Source organism: Bombyx mandarina, chromosome 11 (genome assembly GCF_030267445.1).
Source record: "Bombyx mandarina strain Sakado chromosome 11, ASM3026744v2".
In the NCBI taxonomy this organism is placed as follows: domain Eukaryota; kingdom Metazoa; phylum Arthropoda; class Insecta; order Lepidoptera; family Bombycidae; genus Bombyx; species Bombyx mandarina.
The window spans coordinates 15,981,403-15,999,243 of NC_143218.1; the positions used below are offsets into that span (position 1 = coordinate 15,981,403).

At 39.2% G+C, this 17,841-nt stretch overlaps 1 protein-coding gene across 1 annotated transcript in view; it reads right to left on the reverse strand.

Moving 5' to 3' along the window:
* Window positions 1-304: 304 nt before the first annotated feature.
* Window positions 305-17,841, reverse strand: part of Elys (AT hook containing transcription factor 1 homolog) — a 32,890-nt gene continuing 15,353 nt past the window's right edge. The window contains exons 22-39 of the mRNA XM_089731092.1: window positions 16,881-17,091; window positions 15,794-15,915; window positions 14,995-15,154; window positions 14,809-14,903; window positions 13,937-14,275; window positions 13,433-13,501; window positions 12,525-12,653; window positions 11,204-11,338; window positions 10,383-10,460; window positions 9,433-10,294; window positions 8,821-9,121; window positions 7,920-8,709; window positions 6,710-6,882; window positions 5,168-5,245; window positions 4,062-4,142; window positions 2,940-3,073; window positions 1,520-1,647; window positions 305-447 (exon numbers count right to left, since the gene is read on the reverse strand). Of these exons, the coding sequence (XP_089587218.1) occupies window positions 426-447; window positions 1,520-1,647; window positions 2,940-3,073; window positions 4,062-4,142; window positions 5,168-5,245; window positions 6,710-6,882; window positions 7,920-8,709; window positions 8,821-9,121; window positions 9,433-10,294; window positions 10,383-10,460; window positions 11,204-11,338; window positions 12,525-12,653; window positions 13,433-13,501; window positions 13,937-14,275; window positions 14,809-14,903; window positions 14,995-15,154; window positions 15,794-15,915; window positions 16,881-17,091 (3,907 nt within the window). The 3' untranslated portion in view covers window positions 305-425. The remainder of the gene's footprint in view (window positions 448-1,519; window positions 1,648-2,939; window positions 3,074-4,061; window positions 4,143-5,167; window positions 5,246-6,709; window positions 6,883-7,919; window positions 8,710-8,820; window positions 9,122-9,432; window positions 10,295-10,382; window positions 10,461-11,203; window positions 11,339-12,524; window positions 12,654-13,432; window positions 13,502-13,936; window positions 14,276-14,808; window positions 14,904-14,994; window positions 15,155-15,793; window positions 15,916-16,880; window positions 17,092-17,841) is intronic.

Here is a 17,841-nt window from a genome sequence, read left to right on the forward strand (position 1 = left end):
GAAATAGGCGGGGTGGTGGTACCTACCCGTGCGGACTCTCAAGAGGACCTACCATCAGTGAGCACTATATGGAACACATATATTTTATATGCAGTTTCTGTTAATGTCCTAAGAAATTCAAAGTGGTTTTTGTAAATATCAGAAATGCGTTCGTTTTTTCGAAGCAAGTTTTTGAAAGCTATTAAGAATTCACATTGGAAAGTGTATATCCTGTAGCTACTAAACTCTAGGTTTACTTTTTCAGCTACTCTGGTGAAGTAATATGGCATTTTTCTCACTGAAACTGAAGACAAAAAAAAACAAGTTTTATTCTTATCATATTTATTTATTGTAAATGCAAAAAAACAAAACCGAAAATCCTAGATGTATTTACTAAATAATAAAAAAATACTTATTAGATTATCGCGTTTAATTCTTATATAAATCTAATTTTGTTGTCTTTTTGATCTGAAAAGGAAAGAGATTACAGTAATTAGTTTTATAGTCTGCAATAAAGTTTAAAGGTCGATTCACTTGGAAATAAATACTAGTCCAAAATAAAAATAGCTATGGTTTTAAAACAAAATTAAATAAATTTTAATAAATTTAATTCAAATTAGTGTAAGAAAAAAATATTTTATTGTAAAAAAATAAGCGTGAGGTACTTATCCAGGATATTATCAATATAACCCTTCTACTCATATCTGTTCATAAAATATTTATAACTAGTGATACCATGCACCCCATTTTTTTTACAATAAAATCATTTTTTCTTATACTATTTTTAATTCAAATTCATTAAAATTTATTATCTATTTTTTAGTTGAATTTTCTATAAAAGCGTATTTTGTTACTTTTTTTAAACTATTATTTATTTTTCATTCTTCACTCGAATTTAAATTTTTCTCAATATTTTTTTTATATTTAATCGTCATCGGTCCTTAATAAGTATACCAAATTTCGAGTTAATTCGACGTTTTGAAGGGGGTCAAAATCATGTTCAAAGATTCCGTTACATACTAATTACAGTAGGCGCGCGAGTTCATGTCCATCCTGAGGAATGCGGTAGTGCTGTGACCTAGTTAATTATGGTAATGTCGATAACAACTACCGATTTAGTTAACAGATGTAAATTTGGTTTAATGTAACTAGGTCATTTTGCAAATTATAAAATAAATGTGACAAGTAATTACTTATTTATTTCGAATGGAGAAAAATTTTTTTTTTATTCCAATTCAATTACTATCAGATGAAAAGACAAATGACAGATCAGAGTTCGAATCAGTGTAGGTTTTTCTCTACCTGAACTTGTTGGAAGCGGAGTAGTCATGGTTAAATAACACAATTTCGTAAATTTTCGATATCGATAAGCGCACGTCACAACCGTCAAGGACAACACTCGACGTCAGACAAATGCAGGGAGGTGGGTGAAGGTGGGGCGAGCTGTCCCCCGCGCGTCGCCTCTGGCCCCGATGGACGTGAACTCGCGCGCACACTGTACGTCTGAAGCTAATGAAAGCGTATTAAAAACGGACCGTACCTTTTGCTAGTTTCAGTTTTAGTGGCGCTGGTGTTGGAGTGCGTGGAGGCTCGTCGCGGCCGCCGGCTCGCTGCTACTGCCTCGCCTTCTGAAGGAGCTGGAGACGCTTCAGGACTCTCGTCTCCTTTCTGTGAAACGTGACAGTATTTTAATTGATAACACAAAAGAAACATTCGAAATAGCTTAGGAATTGTGATAAACTTTGTGACGGTTTCAAAATTATGTTAAGTTTTCGCGGAGGTTTTTTAGATTATACACATTTACCCATATATTTATAGAGAAAGAGAGAAAAAATTTAATACAATATTAAGTCAAGAAAAATTGGGGCGAGCCATCGAATTCCAGTGGTAACACACAAAAACGGGCTAGAAAGAGGGAAGACATACTTGTATGCACTTAACATCCTACCCGCAGTCTAGGCGCATGCACAAAAACGTCGATGTATTGAGGTTCAAAAAAAATAAGAATTCGAGAAGAACCCGTTCAATAAAAACAACAACAGAGTTTACATTGTGACCGTTCAACAGAAAAAAATTGTTTTCTAGATTAGTATGCGAATTTTACATTAGATTCAGTACTTCGAATTTATCATTATTGTTATTCAAATTAATAAGAAAAAATAAGGTAATCCCAGTTTAAAAAAAAATCTAAAGGGAAAATTGACATACTTGAATTAGATTTAATTAAACAAAACTATTTCAGCGAACGAATTGTTTACAATTGCGTCATAGATCTTTTTTTTCCTACTTTTGATAGCCTTGAGAGGCTATTTTAGCTTTACCCTAACGTGTAGGTCTCGTAGGAGCTCTCGGGGCTCAAATTTTTTTTTTTTTTTTTTATTGCTTAGATGGGTGGACGAGCTCACAGCCCACCTGGTGTTAAGTGGTTACTGGAGCCCATAGACATCCACAACGTAAATGCGCCACCCACCTTGAGATACAAGTTCTAAGGTCTCAAGTATAGTTACAACGGCTGCCCCACCCTTCAAACCGAAACGCATTACTGCTTCACGGCAGAAATAGGCAGGGCGGTGGTACCCACCCGCGCGGACTCACAAGAGGTCCTACCACCAGTAATTACGCAAATTATAATTTTGCGGGTTTCATTTTTATTACACGATGTTATTCCTTCACCGTGGAAGTCAATCGTGAACATTTGTTGAGTACGTATTTCATTAGAAAAATTGGTACCCGCCTGCGGGATTCGAACACCGGTGCATCGCTTCAACACGAATACACCGGACGTCTCATCCGTTAGGCCACGACGACTACAAAGGTTTTGCGAACACTGGCCCTAGCAAATTGTTTTGTTCTAAATTCAAATGTTCTTGTCGAGACCTGAAACAGTGTTGTGAAAAAAACATTTCAAATTTCGTATTTTGTATACTGAAGGTTACGTTTATCCTCCCAGGGAAGTTTACCTTAACGTCGGTGGATGCCCGTCTGCCCTTGGGAGTGAGTAGGGCTTCGCAGGCCCGGGCGAACGAAGCCCGACGTCCCCGGGCCGGACTGCCGCTGACCGACGCTACCGGAGAACCCAACTCTGAGTTGTTATCTACAATTGAGTGATTACTACTTAATTACGACAGAAATACTTGGATAACATAATTACAAACGAGTTTTTGGCGCAAATGCGAAGGGCAATCTTTAATTGTGAATTGTTTTATTTTGTTAAATGTATCTTCGGATTTTAATGTTCAAATAACTGTTTATAATTTACCATCTATGAAAATGACACAAATGTGGATAAATGAAACAAAGCCTCTGAACGTAGCTTCGATGGTTTTTCCAAAATATCCATTGAAAAAGACTGAATAAATAACCACCATTTTACTGAGACTTTATGTAGTCTCAACTCATCTCGTTACGTTTAATTTTGGTCTGAAAGACTCAGATTAATCAACTTTATCTCATTTCGCTTCATATAACAGAATATTGAAATTTTTTACGTACGTAGAAACTATATTTCAGTTAGGCTATAAGGTCTTGTAGCCGATGGCCGTATATAAATTATAAAAATAAGGAAACACAACAATCAATTGATGTGGTGATCAGTGTTGATCAATTATTTGAATCGACTAATAAAGTTCTCGAATATAAGCGGTTCGCGTTTTAATGAAAAATGGTTATCTGTAAAGTTGGTTTACGGACGATAGTTTCACCGAATTATTATTTTGTAAAATAAATACATAGAAGGAGCTAATTGAAAAATACAATGTTTAACAATGTAATATTTATTTTATTTTATTGCTTAGATGGGTGGCCGAGCTCAACGTAAATGCGCCACCCACCTTGAGATACAAGTTCTAAGCTCTCAGTATAGTTACAACGGCTGCCCCACCCTTCAGACCGAAACGCAATTACTGCTTCACGGCAGAAATAGGCAGGGCGGTGGTAAATTATTAACGCTTCGGCCGATCGTGCCTCTCGATCGCTTGTTCCGCGCTCTCGCTTGCACGCCCAGGCGGAACGTGACACTTTTTCGTGCGTGCAGCCCGTGCTTATCGATTTCACGTAATTATCACGTCAAAAAAAATGCTCACCAATGTCAACGGATATCCGTCTGCCTATTTTGGCCGGTTTTGGCATCAACTTCGACTCGGATGCGGCTCGTGTCATGTTTTCTGGAAGTTTTAGATTACACTATTATTATTATTATTTTTATCTTTACTGCAAATTGGTGCATAAACCGCGGACTGATGGCAAAATAAATTTTCAAATAACGTTACAAAAAGAAACCAAAGTTTCAGTGTAGGATTTATGATTCTGTTCTTAAAATACGTAACGTTCTCGTGAGATAGAGGTGTGAATGTTTAACCCTTTTAGTGCTGGTTTTTTTTTTGCATATTTATTGCTAAAGGATTTTTGAAAAAAGTGCCTTATTAACTTTAACTTAAAAATAATACAAAAATCAATGCTAAATTCACAGAAAAATTATTTATAAATGTTTTTATAACGTACAAAAAGAAACAATGAAAAGTTTCAGTGTAGAACTCTATTTATGATTCTGTTCTTAAATACGTAACGTTTTCATGCGATAGAAGCGTGAATGCTTAACCCTTTTAGTGCTGAGCTTATTTTCACATATATTGCTAAAGGATTTTTGAAAAAAAGTGCCTTATTAACACTAACTTAAAAATAATTCAAAAATGAATGCTAATTTTTCGGCAAAATAATTTAAAATGATTATTTATAAATGTTATTAATTTATTAAAAACGTTAAACGTGCTCGATAGTCGGTAACCTATAGTTAAATTGTGCAATAGTCGATATTCCGACGCTCCGCATTTTATACTCATTAATAGAGAGTCGATCTATCGACAGTACACGCTCTAAGGGTAAAAAACGCACTCCTCTTGTAAGCAACGCGTGATGACTACATGACTACATAATACATCTAACGTCTCGGCTATTAAAACATCCTAGAACTAGTTCTTAGAGACACATCAGATACGTATTCATAAAATTACGATACATTAACACGACCGAGCTATTTAACATTAGCTAGAAATTCTCAGACATATCTGTTTGTTTGTAAACAACTACATTATTAACGGTTTTATCGATTTCTCATGCATGTGTAAATAAATCGTTAACTATGTGCAAAGGAGAATAAAATTGCGACTAAATAAAGCGTGTATTTACTTACTTCTGCGAAATTTAGCTGCCTCCGACGCTACAGAGGTAGGAGATATATCGGATTGCAACTCTGCATCGTCCGGGATCCCTAAATATAATTGAGCGCAGACAGTTAGCTAATAAATAAGGAAGTCAAGCTTCGGGATTAGAGATGAAACATCGATACGCTTCGAATCGATTTTGAATAGTTTAGTTTACTGCACTGTCAAAACATTATATTACGTAAAGAGACTTTTTGGCGGGAACGCGAGGAGTGAAGTTGTGTGATTTGTTGTATTTTGTCTATTTAGTGTTTCTTCAGGTTTAAATGTGTATTAACGGTGGTTTATTAACTGTTTAGTATCTGTGAAAGTGCACAAATGTGGGAAAATAAAAATCCCACCCGGTGTCATGTTTTATTCAATATATATATTTTTTTCTTTAAAAGTATAGTACAAATACAAATAGAAATTAACTTTATAATCTATTTTGTAAGCGTTTGAAAGAGCTGAGGTCTGTACTAGGTTCAAAGACCTGTATTACTGGTCTCCAGGCTCCAGTGTGTACAGATACATACAGTAACTAGAAATGGAATTTATATAAATTTTATTTATACTACCATCTAATTTGTTTATTGTTTAGATCTCTGAATTTTGGTAGAGTTATTATGATAAAAACATTTTTGTCGTTTTATTTTGTTTCCTTAAGCTAAGCTTTAGGATTGATTCAAAATATTTAGGTTTTGAAGTTTTAGGTTTCATGAATTTAATTTAATGTAATATAATAGGGCAATTAAACAGTTATTGGGACTAAAATATACGTGTATAATAATAATTGGTATTGAACCAAAATTTAATGACCAGAAATGTTAATAAGTTAATATCCTGTTTTTTTTTGTAGTAGGTGTAGTTCTTTTCAAAAATATTGAATTTCTATTGTATTTTTTTGTAGGTCATCTCTGCGGTGTGCTATACTCTATGGACATCTTTGGCACTAGCAATTTCGGTGTAACGTAAAAAAAAAATTGTGTTTGTGGGTAATGTATAAAAACCAAATTCATATAAAAAGTATCGATGTTTCGTCAGGCATGTCTAGTAGATATATAAGACTACATTAATACGTTGTTCACAAAGGCTCTGCTTGGCATGCTGTTACACGTTCGAAGCAACAGACAGAAATTAAATCGAAAACAATATTTTCATACAACATCAAACTTAAAAACTGATATTTTTTTATATTATTGAAATAAAGATTTTTTTTTGTTATTTACTTGATTAAAAAAAACAAAATTAAAGCATTTCTCATGTGCAAAGGTGCAAGACATGCAACAATCTTACAAAAATCGGAATTATTTCTAATGTTTTGTTTTTTAGTCTATTTAATTACGACTACATCAATATTTAAACATACAGGGTGTAACATTATCTAGAGTCAAATAGTACAAATCTGACTGAATCCTGAATCGCATTAAGTTTAAGAAAACTTTAAACTTATATACGGTATGGAACCCTGAGGTTCTTTGAGCGTTTGTTCGGAGCTCAGGTTTCCCCGTGAGCCTGTTAGTCGCACTGACCTTCGTAATCGGTTTTGTTCAGGAGCGAGATCCGGTCCATGGGCTGCACGTCGAAGGCGGAGGGCAGCTCGTCGTCGCTGGAGGAGACGGCGGCGCTGCTCCTGCGCTTGGTTCTGGGGGCGGGCCGCTTCTCTAGTAGCGTCGACAGGGCCGCTTGTTGGCCCCGGGTCATCCTGGAAACGCATTATACGTTTTAATCGGATCCTCGCGCTGGGGTTCGGAATAAATAAACGTTCCACCAAAGTACAACTTAATACTGTATTTTAATCACTTACAACACACACAGAACATTTAAAAATTCTCAATTCCCTTCTTCGGCTTCGCTTCAGATGATCCGTTCGCTGTTTCGCTTCGAGTAGTTCCGATTACTAACTGACTGCGTGCGATCTCTGTAACGCTTTTATAGTCGATACGACATCCTTAGAATTATCGACAACATTCCTCACAAGTCGAGTATTTTCGATGTACGTTTCCGCTATCCGCTGACTAGATGTTACTAAATCCTTTGATATTCGTTTCGGCTATTCGGTGATAGATGGCGTTACTCTTAGCGGCGTAACAATATTTAAGCACTATGTACTTCTTCCGTCCATATGACCAAAACTCCATTGTGCAAGACATTTCCCATCAGAAATGGCGTGGGATAGGACACACTCAACGGGACAGCGGAATCAACGCAGCATCAATCGCGTTTGAATGGCAACCGCTTGGCAAGAGAAGACCTGGTCGCCCTGTACACACTTTGCGACACACCGTAGAGAGTGAGACGAGGACTGCCAACGTGACCTGGAGTGATGTCAAGGAGCGAGCGCAAGACAAAGTCAAGTGGAGACAACTTATGAGGGCTCTATGTACCAGCGGGGTACCCTAGGACTACAACAACAACATGTACTTCTTTGTGTCCCGTATGTGCGTTCCGGCTTCTATTATTATTAATATTATTATATATGTATTTTATATTATTAATAAATAAATATAAAATAAAATAAATTATACATGAACGAAACTTTCACGATTGACTTCCACGGTGAAGGAATAACATCGTGTAATAAAAATCATACCCGTAAAATTAAGTAATGAGTTTCGGTTTGAAAGGTGGGGCAGCCGTTGCAACCACAATGAGACCTTAGAACTTATGTCTCAAGGTGGGTGGCGCATTTACGCTGCAGATGTCTATGGGCTCCAGTAAAAAAGAAAAAAAAAAACGAACCTTCTGGACTTGGATAGTTCATCGATGATGGCGCTGCCCTCCTTGCTCTCCTCGACAGCGGCTTCGGGTATGACAGACAGCTCCGGCTTCGTGGCGACTACGGACTTCCTAGTTCTTCTACCCTGCCCAGCCCTGTCCAGGTCCTCGCTGGCCTTGCTCTTGTTGGACACAAAGGAGCTTTCCGAGGCGACGCTTTCGTTGTCATCGATATTTTTGCTTCTCGATCGTGTGGCGCGTCTCTTCGGCGTCAGTTCCTCTAAAGATCTTTCTTCTAATTTCTCCCCCATTTCTTTGGAAATTCGTCGAGTGACTATGCGTCTGACTTCCGCGCTCGTCGGGGTCTTGGCTCTTCTACTGGACGGCGTGACGTCAGCAGTCTCGGGCGTGGTCAGTTCCTCCGCGAGGGAAGCGTTTGAATTGATTCGTTTTCTGGTTGCGGGGGTTTTGGGTTCGTCCACAGACTGATTGGAGGCGGTAGAGGTGGCGCGTTTTCTTGTGCGTCTCGCTTTAACTGTTTCTTCAGTTGCTGTGTCCGTTTTTTCTAGTTCTTTATCTTCGGATACTACGATTTCGGGGACGTTATCTTTTAGTTCGGAATCGACTTGTTTGTTAGTTCCGCTATCTGTCGTCTCGGTTTTAGCATTTTCATCCTTGTTGTCATCGGTTTTAGGGAGAATTTCGTTTAGCGCCACATTTTCCGATTCAATTTCTTTCGATCCCATAAGATCCTCGGCTGAAGCTACTTTCTCCACTACAACGTGCACTTGTATAGGCGCTTGAGGTTCTGAAACTAAAACACACATTTGATTAGCGCGACAACATTGTCTTTAATATAAAGAATTTATTTTTATGATGAATTAATTTTCTTCCTTCAATGCTTATTTCAAGTTTTATCGATTACCTTTATTGGCTCCTTCGTCGACTGTGTCTTTGTCCTCAGTGACTTTTTCATCGGAATAATTCAATTGAATGTCGGAGCGATCGGATTCTACTCCGGAAGCGTCGTCTGTGAGGAGGGAGAGTTGACCCGGCGGACTTGCGTTGTTGCTCGGAGTCTCTTCAACAATTCCGGCTTGTACTTGAACATTTTCGGTTTCTTGTTTCTGCTGTTCATCAACTTTTCGATTAGAATCTTCAGAATCCGTGTCTTGGATTGAGATGACGTCTGCTTCGTCCTCGCTACTTGTCGAACTAGACGAGCTCTGGAAAATGAAATGTCGGATTGTTAATCAGAAAACGGTGGTACGTGACCGCCATTTCCAACCTCTGCTACCCTATCGGGCCTAAGGAGTATTATCATCAGATACAGGGTCTTCTCTTATGTTGAATTCAATATCCGAGCCATTAATTTGGAGATAACCTAGAAGAAAAGTACAGTGGAGGACTTAAGGCCTGAGGCGTTCTCTACCAGTCAACCAAGGGTGGAGTAGAGTTCTGTGGTAAGTGCATTTCTTTTTGAGAAATAACAATTATATTAGGTATATACCTACATATACAAATAAATTTTACTTACACTTTCGGAGCTGTCGTCTTCTCCTTCGGCCTCCTCCGCCTCAATAATCTCTTCATCACTTTCGCTATCATCACCGGACATGTCTCCTTCGATCTCATGTATCTCTCTCTCAATCTCGACAATTTTTTCTTTCTCTGTCTGTATGGCATCGTTTCTCACCTCATCGGCTTTATCGACATCGCTATCGTTGGTGATGAGACTGGAAGCTTCCCTCTTGTCATCAACGCTGCTACGGAAGCTGTGCAAAACGGATCTCTCGAAGTCGCTCTCGATCATTTTCGTGAAAGCCGAGAACGTATTCGGATGATCTTTCGATTCGTTCGCGCTTGACGCTTCGACGCTGCTCTCGAAGCTCTGTAGCACAGACCTGCCTACTTCAGTATTGTTGAGTGTTGTGAAAGCCGGTAAGGATTTCAAGTTATCGATACTTCTATCGATATTTTCGACTGTCTGTTTGATTTCTATGAGCTCTGACGTTTCCATAGTGCTGCTCTCGTAGCTGCACAGCACAGATTTCGCGCAGACTTCGTGTATCGTAGTGAAGGCAGGCAAGGTCTTCATGCCTATATCGGTTTTGTCCGTGTCTTCTTTGTGTAGCTCGGAGACGCTATCGTTCGAGCTATGCAGTATCGATTTGTTTACAATAGGAGACAGTGTGACGTCCATTAGGTTTGATACTTTTTTATTGGATTTCATCGGAGTGCATTCTATGGCGCTTGCTGGTTCTTGGTCTTCGGTTTGTTCAATTTGTTGAGTTTTAAACGTGTTCGCCTCTAATACCATTCTCGACAGCGGCTTCTTTCGAGACAGCAAACTCGTTCTCGGTGACATCTTTTCTGGTGTCTTAGAATGAACGACGCTCCTAGAATTAATTAGGGTAACGAGTAATTACTAATGACGGGCTAAGCAATTAAATTTGATGTATTAATTTTACGGTCACTTTTAATTACCTAAGGGGTCTGTTAGGAGTGACTTCCGCTGGGTTTTGTTCGGGCAGCGATTCAACTTCGGGCGTACGAGATCGGCTCCTGGGTACAAAATGTTTTATGAAATGACTAGTTATTTATATTTTGGCAGAGGCTATCGCCTTCGAGATGGGGTGCCGGAGGTAGATGCTGCGAATCCCGTGGACAGCATATCGGACTAACGTATCTATATATTAATACGTGAAGCAAAAACTTTGTACCCCTTTTTAAGAAAATTGCGCGGACCGAGGAGTATGAAATTTCTTGCACTTATAGAGAAGGAGTGCAGAATGTTAATATTTTAAAAATTATGCATTAATGATACATTAAATCGATTAAAAAACATTACACACAAAACCATATATTTATATATATATATACTCTGTATTTATTATAAAACTTTTGTTATTGCTTAAAGTTTATGGTCAAATAGAGAATAGGTTAATCTTTAATATTATTTGTCTGTAGTCGTCTTGGCGAAATCTGTGATTATAGAAGTATAAATGGTCTTTGACAATAGACATTGCCAGAAAAAGCGGTGACGATCTTGAAAAGTTGATGATAACTGACAAGACTGCAGGCAAAAGATCTCATGGCTGCAATCCAATGCGCTGGTCCGACCAAATCCGGACCATTCTGGATATCACCGTCTACGATGCCATACACACCGTTGAGAACAGAGGGAGATAGCGAAATATCATCCAGGGAAGGATGAGAGGAGATAGTCACAACCCTCAGACATGAAGGATGCGACTCAAGGATCGCCGGGCAGAGCAATGCCGATGTGGTTCTGCAGACGCGCCTACCTGAGACTGCGTGTCCTTGGCGACGACGCAGACGACTCGGTGTTAGACGATTTGATCGGCGACTCTCTGATCGGTTCCAGTTTTGGCGAATCTCTGATTGTCCTCTCGATTTTATCAGGAGTTTTCGATCTGCTCCTGAAATTGTCAAATATTACTTATTTATCTATGTTTGTTGCGAAGCGGCGTTCGATATGTGTATCGTTCGACTACGGTGGTAGGTTACTGATGGTAGGACCTCTTGTGAGTCCGCGCGGGTAGGTACCACCACCTTGCCTATTTCTGCCGTGAAACAGTAATGCGTTTCGGTTTGAAGGGCAGGGCAGCCGTTGTAACTATACTAAGATCTTAGGATTTATATCTCAAGGTGGGTGGCGCATTTACGTTGTGGATGTCTATAGGCTCCAGTAACCACTTAACATCAGGTGGGCTGTGAGCTCGTCCACCCATCAGAGCAATAAAAAAAAAACGAAAACGAAACATTTGATTAATTAAATAAAATGAAACCGAAATTCAATCGTAATTTTGTATGTAAAGCCATCAAAACACAGGCAATTAATTATTTAATTTATTAACAAAATCATTAAGGGGCATTGTCGTTAGGCGTGACGTCATCAAATCGCAAGACTAGTTAACCATAGACCGTTGATAAATACACAAAAATTATCCACATGTGACATGACGCGTACTCATTGTTTTCCTTTTAAAAAAAGTTAGAATTATTCAATTGGTCGTCGTCTAGCGGTAGCCGTTTTTTACTGGTGGTAGGACCTCTTGCGAGTCCGCGCGGGTAGGTACCACCACCCTGCCTATGTCTGCCGTGAAGCAGTAATGCGTTTCGGTTTGAAGGGCGGGGCAGCTGTTGTAACTATACTGAGATCTTTTTTTTTTTTTTTATTAACAATCACGCCACGTTAACTAGTCGCGTGATAAGTTCGTAAAGAACTTGTGTCACAGGTACCAGATAACGGAAATAAATGTAAGATTTTTATTATACACATACATATATTTAATATACATCCATAACCCTGGAAAAGACATTTATATTTATCATACAAATATCTTCCCTTGGCGGGATTCGAATCCGCGCTCCCCTAGTGTAGTGACCATGTCACTTACCACTACACCAGACGGACGTATATCTTAGAGCTTATATCTCAAGGTGGGTGGCGCATTTACGTTGTAGATGTCCATGGGCTCCGGAAACCACTTAACACCAGGTGGGCTGTGAGTTCGTCCATCCATCTAAGCAAAAAAAAAGTCATTTGACAGCAAACAGGTCGGGACCTTTTTTGCCTATCAATAAAAGGAAAAATTTGTTTACCTATTTCTAGGTACACTGAGGGTAGTTCGCTCCGGATGCGGATCACTTTCGATTTCTTGCCTAGGTTGTTCCGGTATGGGGGCCAGTGGAGATGTTCGCGGGCTGAGCTCCGGAGTCCTGGATCTGCTTCTATTGTAAAAAAATCCACCATTGATTTAGTTTTTGCATAGTTAATATGTGTAATCAACCTTTTAATCAAAAATTTTAATTGGCATATCACTTATCACATTATCACAGTTGTGTTGTGAGCCCGCACATTCCAGTTTAAGGGTGGGGCAGATGTTGAAATAAAAAGCTTGAGGCTTAGAATTCCTGTCTCGAGATGGGTGGTGGCTTTTACATTGTTGGTGTCTATGGGCTCCGATGACCGTTTAACATTAGGTGAGCCGTGGGCTCGTTCACCGGTTCTATGGGTTTAAGCTGTTTACAATAAGGTTGTAGGCACTCGAAGCCAATAATAATTGAGGTAACGCGGGCCACGTGGAAGCTCATCATTGGTAAGGGACGAATGATGAATAATTATGTTTCAAGTCGGGGATCGACCCGGAGTCATGCAGACTGCTAACGGTCAGTTGTCTGAAGTTTTTTTTTGTTTGTTTCTTAGATGTGTGGACGAGCTGACGGCCCAACTGGTGTGAAGTGGTTATTGCAGCCCACAGACATCTACAAGGTAACCACCCACGCGACCCAGCTTGAGATATAGTTCTAAGATCCCAGTTTTTACAGTACAACGGCTGCCCCACCCTTCAAACCGAAACGCATTACTGCTTCACGGCAAAAATAGGCAGGGTGGTGGTACCTACCCGCGCAGACTCACAAGAAGCCCTACCACCAGTTCTTTCGTAAGTACTGTCGTATTCACTAGCAGCCACCACACACTGTACACTAGAGAGTAACAAAGACCCTACCTGGTCACTCTGCTTCTCAACGGGGTCGCGATGGGCGAATCATAGCGCTCTGGAGTTCCTGGTATGCTCCTAAAATTGAATTTATATAATAATAAATAATGAAAAAAGATTACAAATTATTATACTTTAATTAATGTTTGATAGGAAGCGACTCGGGTTAATGTCGACAAACGATGGTGACTACTTATCATACGATAGGCCGTACAGTAATTTTTTTTATTGCTTCGATGGGTGGACGTGCTCACAACCCACCTGATGTTAAGTGGTCACTGGAGCCCATTGACATCTACGACGTAAACGCACCACCCATTTGAGATATCAGTTCTAAGTTTCTAAGGTTTCAATATAGTTACGACGGCTGCCCTACCCTTCAAACCGAAACGCATTGCTGCTTCACGGCAGAAATAGGCAGAGTGGTTGTACCTACCCGTGCGGACTCACAAGAGGCCCCACCACCAGTAAAATCACCATGAAAACAAAAACATAAATCTCAAAATCACTTACGCATTAGACTTAGGAGTGCTTCCGTCACTAACGGATCGGATGCCCCGCCTCCCTCTGGGCGTGGCAGGTATCGATACACCCGTCTCTTTCGCACGCACGTCCCGCTCCCACTCCGCGCGTTCGTCAGCGCGGGCTCTGCGCCGAAGCAGCTCCATTTCCTTGGCACGTACGTCATCGATGTTTCCTTGCTCGTCTGCTTCCGTGGAGGCTCGACGCGACTGTCGCCTCTCTCCGGTGTATCGAGGGTTGATAAGCGTTATCGGTATGTCGGCGATGCTTTCGATGGACGTGTTGGGATCGTCTGATAGACTACTGTTGACTGATATCGAAAGGGATCGTCTGGAAACGCAACATCGTAAATGTTAAAAATCATCATTAAAGATTTTCGAACTTCGAAGTTAATGAATTCATCGCGGCTTAAAGGATAACATCCCGGGTGTATCGCATACAGATAAAAAAAATCCTAATGAAATACGCATTTAACTTTATCGACCGCTACCCTACTAATTCATATTATTAGTATCCGTACACTAATTTCTCCATGTCCTTATGAATTATATAATAACGAAATGCGCGCAACCTTACTGAATGGCACAAAAGACTTCGAATATTTTCTCTCCTTAACTATTCGCTGGTAGTCTAAAGGCCTATTCTAGTTACCCGTGGACGAAGTAGGTCAGTTGACAGGTTTTAAAATTTAGATTCATTTTCTGAATTCAAATTATTTTTTTCACAATAAAAAAAATTTAATACCACAACGTTTTACTGATAACCCTACATCATCAGCTGACGATTATAGCAAATATTCGTAATTAACTATTTTTTGCCCATTTATATTCACATATGAAACGATATTTCATTACAAAACTCACCTAGCCTTTACGTTGTCTTTATATGATTTCACAGATTTGACAGCATCTTTCTTAGTTGATATATTTATACTGGATGCAGGTTGATATGTTTCAATCTAAAAAAAACAACAAAAATTGTTAATTTGAAAACGCCCTGAATATAATTTAAATTAAGGCGAATGCATAAAATGTGTCAACCCTACTGACCGTAGGCCGAGAGGCGCTGGTGACGTAACTGTCGTTCGATACATCCATCTCTATTTCTCTTATCACAGACGATCGTACTTTCTCATTCGTTTCCGGTATATCTTCTGAAATCGGTGGTGAAGCCCAGGCCGATTCTGACGGCATTGCGAAACGAAGGTATCTAGAAAAAAAAACCGATTAATGTTAATGTTAATATACATTACATGGACGCTAATAAATCTTGTACGAACGTGAGCTGATTAAATTCTCGGAACGTTAAAGTTTTCAAGGTGTTTAGTATACCTAGATGACATTCATATTTATTAATTATCTGTATTATTCGTTCACTTGCTCTGGAATTAAAGTCACATACACACATTCAATTCACTCGAATAAACACCTAAAAGTTTATTTTTATTTTTATTGCTTAGATGGGTGGACGAGCTCACAGCCCATCTGGTGTTAAGTGGTCACTGGAGCCCATAGACATCTACAACGTAAATGCGCCACCCACCTTGAGATATAAGTTCTAAGGTCTCAAGTATAGTTACAACGGCTAACCCTACCCTTCAAACCGAAATGCCTAACTGCTTCACGACAGAAATAGGCAGGGTGGTGGTACCCACCCGCGCGGACTCACAAGAGGTCCTACCACCAGTATAATAAATAAATAAAACAAAACAGTAATTGCTTTGCAAATAAAGAGTCACAATATTCATATCACTCAAATAAACACCTTAAAGTGTATATAGTTACGGTCGAATTTCGTTTAACAAATCAACCACTTTGACAGTTGTTGTCATGATCACGTGCCACGTACTTGTTGGCGGAGTCGCTGCAGTGCGTGTGGTTGCTGGCGGTCTCCAGAGCTTCGTCTTCGCTCTCGCCCAAGTACCGGGAGTCGACCGGCGACGGCGCGTCGGTTACGTCATTTCTGCGCATCTATAAATTAATAAACATTAATCATTTCACGACATAAACAGGGCTTGAGAATGAATGAATCCGAATGAATATAATTAGAAGCGAGATCACTGAAAATAATAGGCTAAAGCGTTTTACACAAAAAAAAAAAAAAATGTAATTATTAAAAACGAATAAATTTATTTTTTATTCTCAACATTTATTGCTCCTGCATTGTGTGTATATTATTTTTACGACGTCAATGGCACAAATATCAATTACTAGCTGAACCGGCAGACTTCGTAGTGCCTCAATCGATAAATAAAATACCTAAACTTTTCTATAAAATAAACACAAAACAAATAAAAGGAATCGGTCCGACAGGGGACACATCAAAGGGAAAACAAAATTTATTTAATTCCAAGCATTTTCATACTTATCTACCTTTTAAACCTTCTCTGGACTTCCACAAGTAGTTCAAGACCAAAATTAGCCAAATCGGTCCAGCCGTTCTCGAGTTTAGCGAGACTAACGAACAGCAATTCATTTTTATATTTATAGATAGATTTTACTGAACGTATTTTCATTTATGTACAGATGTATTATAGTATTACGAGGATAATAAAAAACGGTTTTTCATTATTACATACTAAAGTGTTTTTTTGAGCATCGAAAACGATATCGTAACAAACTGAAATGGTTTTTAATGTTCTATCTTTTGTAACCCCCCCCCTCTGCACCCTTGCTCAGGTTATAAGTTAGAAATCTTTTAGATCTATAAGACAACAAGTATACTATTCTCAAGTATATTTACATAAATAAATAATCGGGGTAAAATTTATAGATTATGTCCATACAGGTGAATGAACTTTTTGGTAAGACGAATGTTTACCCGATCTATAGATCGAACTCACGGCCCTGGGCCCAAGATTAGAAGCTCGATCACAACTGTCCCACCGAGTCTGGTAAAATCTGAATTTATTTCAGTTTGGTATCGTGTTTGTTACCTTTAGTATGCTGTGTGGAGTTCCAGCGTCCATTCTGCTGTAGGGCTTGTAGTCAGGACTGGGCATCTCCGGTATATCCAGCAAGCTGGCCATCTCGCTGCTGAGTTTCTCAACTTTTTTGTTGGATTTCGGTGTCTTTGGCGAGTAGGTAGGGTCGAATTTCGGTCGTTTTGGTGGTGTGCCTTGAGTCTCTGCTTCATCTGAGTACACGCTGAAATATTGTATAGATTGAGGTACTCAGTTTTTTTATTTTTTTTATAGCTTAGTTGGGTTGACGAGTCCGGTCATCGACCTCGACTAGTAAATTAACCCACAGACACAGCCCACTGAGTTTCTCGCCGGATCTTCTCATTGGTTCCGATCCGGTGGTAGATTCTGCGAAGCACGGCTCTTGCTAGGGTTCGTGTTAGCAACGTCGTCAGCTTTGAGTCCCATGAGCTCACCTACTAGTTAAGGTTACGCTGAAATAGCCTCTCAAGGCTATCAGCTTAGGTAGGAAAAAAAAGCTTACAAGCTAACGGCCCAACTTAAATGCCGCCACCCACCATGAGACATGACTTATAAGGTCTCACTATTTACAGTACGACTACACTATAGACAAATACTCGTAATATTAAAGATAAACAACACTAACCTATTCTCAATTTGACTACAGACTTTAAGCAATAACAAAAGTTTGACAATAAACCAAGAGTTTATGTGTGTGTGTCAAATACATGGTAGTGTATGTGTAATGTTTTCTTTATTGATTTAATGTATCTTTTATGCATTATTTAAAAAAAATATTAGCATTGTGCACTTCTTCTCTATATCTATACTAATATTATAAAGAGGAAAGATTTCTTTGTTTGTTTGTATTGAATAGGCACCGAAACTACTGAACCGATTTGAAATATTCTGTTACTGTTTGGAAGCTACACTATTCCCGAGTGACATAGGCTATATAATCTTTTTTGAAAAA